At 54.7% G+C, this 8,177-nt stretch overlaps 4 protein-coding genes across 4 annotated transcripts; all 4 read left to right on the top strand.

Annotated features, from left to right (window-relative positions):
* Positions 1–1,460: 1,460 nt before the first annotated feature.
* On the top strand, positions 1,461–2,798 carry BO70DRAFT_325981 (uncharacterized protein; the record flags this gene model as incomplete). The annotated part of the gene is made up of 5 exons (XM_025540660.1): positions 1,461–1,607; positions 1,655–1,759; positions 1,823–2,220; positions 2,295–2,359; positions 2,419–2,798. Coding segments are annotated over 5 exons (1,095 nt in total), but the record flags the coding sequence as incomplete, so codon positions are not given.
* Positions 2,799–3,361: 563 nt separating this feature from the next.
* Positions 3,362–4,417, top strand: BO70DRAFT_367190 (nucleoside-diphosphate-sugar epimerase). The gene is made up of 2 exons (XM_025544529.1): positions 3,362–3,668; positions 3,727–4,417. The coding sequence occupies exons 1-2, from the start codon at positions 3,409–3,411 to the stop codon at positions 4,283–4,285; spliced, it is 819 nt and encodes a 272-aa protein (XP_025394028.1). The 5' UTR covers positions 3,362–3,408; the 3' UTR covers positions 4,286–4,417.
* A 942-nt stretch (positions 4,418–5,359) lies between these two features.
* BO70DRAFT_404216 (uncharacterized protein) lies at positions 5,360–7,566 on the top strand (the record flags this gene model as incomplete). Its single annotated transcript, XM_025547069.1, has 3 exons — positions 5,360–5,846; positions 6,451–6,762; positions 6,846–7,566. Coding segments are annotated over 3 exons (1,074 nt in total), but the record flags the coding sequence as incomplete, so codon positions are not given.
* On the top strand, positions 7,279–7,506 carry BO70DRAFT_278589 (uncharacterized protein; the record flags this gene model as incomplete). The annotated part of the gene is made up of 1 exon (XM_025539001.1): positions 7,279–7,506. A coding segment is annotated over one exon (228 nt), but the record flags the coding sequence as incomplete, so codon positions are not given.
* Positions 7,567–8,177: the final 611 nt, after the last annotated feature.

Below are 8,177 nucleotides of genomic sequence, written 5' to 3'. Positions count from 1 at the left end.
AACCCTAAACCCTAAACCCTAAACCCTAAACCCTAAACCCTAAACCCTAAACCCTAAACCCTAAACCCTAAACCCTAAACCCTAAACCCTAAACCCTAAACCCTAAACCCTAACATACCACTCCAGCCCGCTCGCACCTTGAAAATGACAATCACGAAGTTAAGATAGATGAAATATTGCTTAAAATATTGTCACTGATTTGCGAGCCAGAGCCATCTTCGCGAAGGGATATATCCGCGAGGGCTTATATAGATCACATGTTCGCTATCAGCGGTCAAATCTTGGATGAGAGGCAGATAAGATATATATATATATCTCCCAGATATTGTAGGAATTACTGTCCTTACATCAAGACAGAAAATGATTATTCCGTGTCTAGTGCTTGATCACACCGAGCTGCAAGCCCCGCAAATAATAAGATACTGATAAAGATAATATTATTGCAACTAGCTAGATAATAAGAAGTCATGGATAAGATTATCTAGATAGGCTACTAGCAATCGTAAGAGGCAACTGCCCGTTATTCGATCCGCCTCATCTTCACCGCCCTCGGCAGCACCTGCTCGAAGGACTTGTCACGGACTGACTCATGGCCTTTGTCTCGGTGTCTGGTGGCGGGAACTCCCGGCGGCTGTGGCTGCGAGGGGGTTCAGTCCGCATGTTATATTACAATGGCCTTCTCGCTGATTCATGCGTCTTTTGCAGACAGCCTGTCCAGGGCACCAAGGTACAAGACCATGGCCCTCCCTGACCGTCCGTCCTGTTGAGATATATCACATGTGTAATGCGGTATCGAATGGAAGGCGTTCTAGACTGTCCCGCCATGTGGGTGGGGAACTGGTCATGACGTCTACGATCCAGCGAACCCCAGATGGAGCATGCCGGCCATGGCTTGTCCGTGGCCCCGGCTCCACTCACACGAGGTGATAAACCCTAAAAGAAATCAGCTCCCCCTCCCCTCCCCTCCCTCATAATCCCTGTCTGGTCCTACGGATTCACATAGTGGGCTACATAGGCAGACAGTCGCTGATCGCCAGTCTTCGCAGAAAACATCCTCAAATCCATCGCAGTCGGGCAGCGGCACCATTGTTGCGACGGATACATCACCAAACGCATCCCCGCGCATGACATCCCCCACCGGCCGAGGGTTTGGAAGCATCCAAGCATCCAAGCATCCATCATCCGGAAGCCAATCAGGATCCGCTCGGGTCGCAGACGAAACCGGTTCCCCGTCGCGATGGCTCCGTTGCGACCTCCCACCCCGACGACCTGCCCACGGTCTCGGGGCGGGTTTCCATGGTTGGGGGGTCGGGGGGCGAGAGGTGGCGCGCCTCTCCCCCCCGTCATCGGGCCTGGTGGTATATTACTCCCGGGGCAGGGAACCAGACGACACCAGGAGAGAACCTCGTCCAACCCATCGGGGAAAGTACACAGCCTCTGCCGGACCGCCATTCATATTCATGCCGCTGGACAGAAGTGTCGGCGTCCGCTCCGTCGCTGCGACTTTCCTGTCGTTGGCGACGCTGACGGTGCTCCTCCGCTGCTACACCCGACTGCGCGTGGTCCGCGCGTTTGGGTGGGATGACGGGTTAATGGTCATGGCAATGGTCAGTGGAGTGGATGCATGGCAATTCGATTACTGACAGGGTGCTAGGCCCTCTATGCCATGTTCTGCGGCTGCATGATCGGGGGGAGCCTCTACGGCACGGGCAAGCGCTTCGCCGAGTTGACGCCCAACCACCGCGTCACGGCCATGGAGGTAAGTCTGCCTGCCCATCGGTCCCCAGGGGGGCCCCCCGCGGCAGTGCTCACGATATCCTAGTACTGGTGGCTGTGCGAAGTGGCCTACTGCGGTTCCTCCATCCTGTGCAAATGCTCCATCTGCGTCTTCCTCACGCGCATCACCGTCAAGCGGCGCCACCTGATCGGGATCTACGCGGTCATGGCCTGCACGGTGGTGGTCGGCCTCACCTTCATGTTCCTCCTCCTCTTCCAATGCCAGCCGGTCGCCTATTTCTGGACACGCGCGTCCTTCGACGGCACTGTCGCGGGGCGGTGCCTCAACATCGAGGTGATCATCGCCATGACCTACACGTACAGCGCCGTGGCCGCCGTGTGCGACCTGGCGGTGGGCGTGCTGCCGGTGGTCATCGTGCGCAAGCTGCAGATGCCGTGGCGGCGGAAGGTGGCGGCGGTCGGCCTCTGTAGCATTGCATGCATGTAGGTTCTCTCATGCCCCCTTCCTGGAAGTCCCATCCAACCCGCCGTGCGCTGACTTGAGGGGATCCATCCAGTGCGAGTTCGGCCGTCATTGTGCGGATGCCGTTCGTTCACACGTTTGCCGACTATGACTTCCTCTGTGTGTGCCGCCCCCGTTCCCTTCCTCTCGACGTGGCACTGACTCTTCCCGCCCGGCAGATAATACCTACGAGATCGCCGTGTGGTCCAATGTGGAGGTGGGGGTGGGCATCGTGGCCGGCAGCCTGGCGACGCTGCATCCGTTGCTCAAGCACCTCCGCAGCAGCGCCTGCGGTGCCGGTCGGCATCGCCTGGGCAGCGTCAGCACCAAGGGCTCGTCGCACCCGGCCTCGCGCAAGGAGGAGTTCATCTCCGTCTCGTCCTACCCGTCCGGGTCGGTGGTGCTCTTCCGCCCGGGGAATGTGCTGAACATCACCACCACCGTCCAACGCGACGAGTCGGGGCTCGAGTCCGGGCGGCCCTCCACCACCGGGGACGCCCCGGAGACGGACCCGTCGGACAACAGCATCTTCGTCCACCAGACCTTCAACCTGAACACCTGCTGACCCCTACGGGGGGGGGGGGGGTTCCTGGCAGTTCGGCATGAGGTCTTGACAGACCAAAAAGACCAGTCGGCTACAAAGGTGTCCAGACAGCTGAATGATACTGGGTTTAACAGGTCTCGATGATGGTGATGGATGGTGGGGTGGGGAGAGCAGTTCAAGGATCTAAAAGTAGGGTTCAGGAGGATGTACAACAAAGCAGGGCAGAATATAAAATACTCCAGACTGTCGGCGTCATCGATGCGCTGTCCTATTTGTGCACCGCATACCTGACTCATCGGCATAGCCCAGTTGTGCATTGGCATCATCGTCACATGGCTACCACATTAGGCTGGCCACCAGGTACACAATACGGGGTATGTCGCATGGCTATTGGGTCGGGTGGGGGGTTTCGCTCTTCGCGTTTCGATGGGACGCCTCCCCATCCGATGGCATTTGACGTGGTCAACCTATCCAGTCCGTCAGCCGCTGACCGGGCGGACCGGACTTAGCCTTACCGCCGCGGTCATCCAGCCATATAAGTATCAGCGGGGGACGGTGGGATGCACTGCAGCAGCCATCGATATCTTTGCAACCCACACACCACCACTCCCCACCACTCCCCACCATGCGGCTGATTCTCACCGGAGCCACCGGTCTGGTCGGGTCGTCCGCCCTCAACCAGCTCCTCGCCCTTCCCGCCGACCAACTCTCCCGCCTCTATATTTTGAGTCGCAAGCCCGTGCCCTGGGCCGACCACCACCCCAACGTCACGGTCATCGACCACCAGGACTTCACGACCTATAGTCCGCAGTTGCTCGACACCCTGAAAGGGGCCACTGGCTGCATCTGGGCCCTCGGGGTGTCCCAGACGGAAGTCAACAAGGAGTGAGGATGTCCCGCTCCGCCTGCGGGGCCCCGATGACAGGCTGACCAAGGCACGCAGGGACTATGTCAAGATCACCGTGGACTACCCGCTAGCGGCAGCCAAGGCCTTCGCGACCTTGGCTGACTCCTTCAACTTTGTTTATGTCTCCGGAGAAGGGGTATGTGTATTCCGTACCGATATGGATCCAAGGGGGGGGCAACATGGCAAGCTGACCCGTGAGCCACAGGCGACCCAGACCCCCGGTCTGTTGACCCCGTTCTTTGGCCGGGTCAAGGGGGAGTGCGAGCAGGCCCTCCTCGAGCTGGCACGGGAGCACCCCAGCCTGCAGCCCTACTCGGTCCGGCCGGCCATGGTGGATTCCATCACCGACCCCCGGGTCCGCGAGGCGCTGCTGCAGCGACCGGCGGAGCGCACAGTGGCCCGACGGGTGTTCCGCGGGGTGGTCGAGCGGGCGATCCGGGGGGTGTATGCGCCCGCCGTGTCGCCCACCCCGGAGCTGGGCCGGTTCCTGGCCCGCCTGGCCATGGGCGACGGGGCCCCCCTGGACGGCCACGGCCTCAGCGGGGCCGGACGCATCATTTCCAACGTCGCCTTTCGACGGGAGGTGGGTCTGTGAACGCCTATTGCATCATTATACACCACCCGGGGTGGCGTCCCGGCGTTGTGTACCATATAAGTAGTAACTGCATGACCAGCATCAGGCTGGCTTTCGGGATGAATGGGACTAGGGAATCCTTTGTAGTACAAAATGGCCCAATGTTATATATATATTTATGGAAGCGTGATACTATGTAGCCATTCCAGACCCATAGACCACTCATGAAGTCAGTCGGATTCACTGGTCTGTGACACGTCATAAGGGCGGGGTCGAGCGTTGATCGCCTCGGGCCCTGCCTGGGCTTGCCCTGACCACCCCCCTCATCACCTCTCCCCCCTTCTCTCCGTCTCACTTCTCTGTCGAAGCACATAGTAGGCCGCTGGCGGAAGTTACCGCGAGGTTGTGGCCAGTTGTGGCCAGTTGTGGCTAGTTGTGACCAGTTGCATAACAGTTCCTAATAGTTGCTGACTAAAATAAATAGTAAGCATCCCTATTATACTGTATATAATAGTTATTACACTATTTTGAAACTATATTTAAGAAAACAACAAGAAAGTAACTGTTTGAAGCTTATTTTATAATTATTTATTATTATTAAAAGCTTATTACTTTTCTATTTCTAATCTATCTACAAATAATTATATTACTATTTCTTTTTTTTTATAGTAAGTAAGTTCTCCACAGGTTATTCACTGAATCACTGTTACCTTACTGTCAATTCACTGTCAATTTACTATCAATTCACTGTTACTTCACTCTCTTCTTATATATATTACATCTTTCTCTCTTCTCATTCTCTCACTCTTTCTCTTCTCTACATCACTCTCTTAAGTTGTTTCTGTCACTTCCTCCCTCCCTCTCTCTCAATCTTTTACTATCTCTCTCCTTTACACTTCTTCTTCACAACTAGACCGTCATGGAGAAGGCTACCAGCATCAAAATGGCAGAAACGCCCGAAACGCCCGAAGAAACAGTCATCCATTGGTCGAGAGGTGAGCTGAAATGCTTTTGCAGACGACGCAAGGAGACAGTACTAATATGGAAGAAATAGGTAACAAACACAGCTTAGAACCCTCCTCTGCAAGCAACAATACAGCAGAGGTGACAGCGGCACAGGAGCTGGCCAAGAAAGGCAAAAGGGGACTGCTGGAGTTACTGAAACTCAATTCCGAAGACGACTGGAGGGAGTGGTTAGTGTCAGACTTAGTCAAACCGTACTGGCTAGAACTTTGGGACTATCTGGCGAAAAACCCGACTGCTAAGCAGAAGCGCGGAGCCGGGCTGGCCCGGATCCAGGAGCTAATAATTAAAGGAGAAGCACGGGGCGTCGCGAAATACAGCCGTCGCCATGTCGAGAAAACCGGATGGGATCTTAACGAACACCTCGCATACTTCGTCCATAATGTGAGATCGGAAAACACGCACAGACGGGGGGGAGTGTTCTTTCAGAAGAACCTCCCTGAGAACATCATGGACACGGCAATATGGACTTTGAAGAACATTCTCATACAGATGCATAGCCCGTCGCAAATAAATAAGCCAAGTGGCGGAAAGGCGATTTTCGGGGAGACCCTGCCAGGTAAGAATTCGGGAGCATTCTGGAAAAGGCTTTCACAGCTGACTCCAGTGATCAAAAAAAATGATAGAGTACAAATCCATCAAAGTGCACAACACTAGGGCGCAGCAAGCGGCCAAGGCAGGGGCTGATTCCGCAGCTAAGAGCAAGGCGGACCCGAAGGAGGTACAAGAACCAGAGTCAGATGGAGAATCATCGCTGTCATCACTTGCAGACACAACCGAAGATGAGTTCCCGGGTCCGTTGGGGGCACAGCAACCACGGACCCAAGTCTGGGAGCACGAGCCGTTGAGTGACCGACAAAGGCTGATCCTCAAACGGCAGTCGGAGACCTTTGATCTTAAAGATCCGTTTTGGGCCTATGCTCGCATAGAAGCCGCCCTGCAGTTATCAGGCCCTCAAACCATAGCACAGGCAGAGGAGATGGTCGCGACTGCTGAGAGTGCTGAAAGTGTGGAAACTGATGATGTCAGTGATACCACACCAAGAAAACCCAAGCGCGTCAAGAAAGCAGTGGATATGAGGAAAATGCTGGACAACCGCGTTTTCGAGTCAAGCGCATACCAGACCGCAGAGAATCTCCAGTGGTCGTTTGATACCAGTACAGATGCAAATGATCTGCTCATCCAACCAACATTGGAGGATTATGAGAGGATCTCGATGCATGAAAAGTGGCTAGACGCCCAGGAGTACCAATTCGATAATCACGAGGAGGCCTGCAGGAACCTGGGTATTGTTGATAAGGCGAACCCCCGAATAAAGGGCATGCAGCGCGGGCAAGAGCTGAAATTTTGGCAGCCGGTCTGCATCAATCGTGTGGCTGAAATCATGAGACTCGATTTGCTGCGTGGCGCCATCATTGCTGATGTTGTCGGCGTTGGTAAGACTTGGGAGGCCGTTGCATTCCTCTTGCATGTGAGTATTCTTCCAGAGATCGGCAGAAGGCTTTTGCAGCTGACACAATATAGCAACTAAACAAATTTAAGCACAAACATGCTGCAGCTGAGCAAGACAAGACAGAGCCTCCAGAGGGCCGTCCTGTGATTATTATTGTCCCACCCCATCTCATCGACCAGTGGATGGACGAGATAATGTCGATAACTGAGGAATTTCAGGTGTTGCTCTACTATGGTGATGCCCGCCGCCAGGTGGGAAGCTATATCAAAGACAAGCTGACAAAAAAGCACGAGATCTTCAAAGGCGGGCTCGAGAGTGCACGTACTATTGTGGTAACCTCATACCAGACATGGGAGGCACGCCATGGCCCCAAGCAGTAAAAGCTTGGTGTGGCAGCAAGAAAAAGCCATATAACCCCGCCAATCCGCACATGCCCCCAGACTTCCCTGGCAATCTAAATGGACGCTTTGGAGTTGCTGTGTTTGATGAAGCGCATATGCTTCGGAACAGGGAATCGGGTATCTCGTTTGCTTGCACATGGCTACGTGCCGGGTTCCGCATCCTGTTAACCGCCACACCCTTCTATAATGATGTACGCGATTTTCTGGGATACATCGGACTTCTCTTGCGCTCGAATCCCGCTGCAAAGGCAACGTTCACCAGCAGCCGTGTACGCCAGATTGTCGAGGCCCCTCCCGGGACAGAGGACGAGCGGTTGCTCTGCAGCCAGGAGTTTGTCACCAAGCACATCCTTAGTAAGGAGGTACAGGACACGAATACCATTTCTTATCGCTTGAGAAAGATACTGCAGCGACTTATGATCCGCGAACGCAGGGCTCTGCCTACCGATTGGGTCACCAATAAGATCGGAGCTGATATTCCCCCCGCCTTTAAGAAAGTGCTAACCCGAGTTTCGAGCCGGAAGAGTTTGCGGCGTACCAGGCCTATGAAGCCGTGAATCGGCGAAACATCTTCATCATGGACAGGGAGAAACCGAGTCACGCACACTGGCACATGGGCCGGCTCCGCAAGTTGATTATGGGATCATCGTGGTTGGGCTTTATCAATGTGGAAAGCAGCCTGCCCGCTTCTGCTGTCGTGGAGTCCCTCGGCGCGGTCAGGCGGCACGAGTGGATAGCCTGTGTGCGCCCGAGCCTGGAGGCAAAGACTTTGGTGGAGAAGAATACTGTAAAAGGCTTTTACACACGAACCAGGGAGCATCATCATACCAAGATCTCACTCAGCAATAGCGATGGGGATGCAATACAACTTGACACGGAGGCCTTGAATGGCTGCTGCGGGCGCCCCAAGATGCGAGCCATGTTACCGATCATTCGAACCAGGTGTTTCTGAAGCAGGAGAAATCCCTCGTCTGGAACATATTTTCCCGGTGAGGAGGTGTATATTTCCGTTCTGACAGAGGCCGGTGTCGATCAT

Source organism: Aspergillus heteromorphus, assembly GCF_003184545.1.
Source record: "Aspergillus heteromorphus CBS 117.55 chromosome Unknown BO70scaffold_108, whole genome shotgun sequence".
In the NCBI taxonomy this organism is placed as follows: Eukaryota; Fungi; Ascomycota; class Eurotiomycetes; order Eurotiales; family Aspergillaceae; genus Aspergillus; species Aspergillus heteromorphus.
This window is presented reverse-complemented; position numbering and strand designations above follow the sequence as displayed.

What these genes read in the sequence shown, in the direction of transcription:
- BO70DRAFT_367190 (XM_025544529.1), top strand. Translation starts at nt 3,409, where the DNA reads ATGCGGCTGATTCTCACCGGAGCCACCGGTCTGGTCGGGTCGTCCGCC. An exon ending in CAGACGGAAGTCAACAAGGA is followed by an intron (nt 3,669 to 3,726) that starts GTGAGGATGTCC and finishes CAAGGCACGCAG; the next exon opens with GGACTATGTCAAGATCACCG.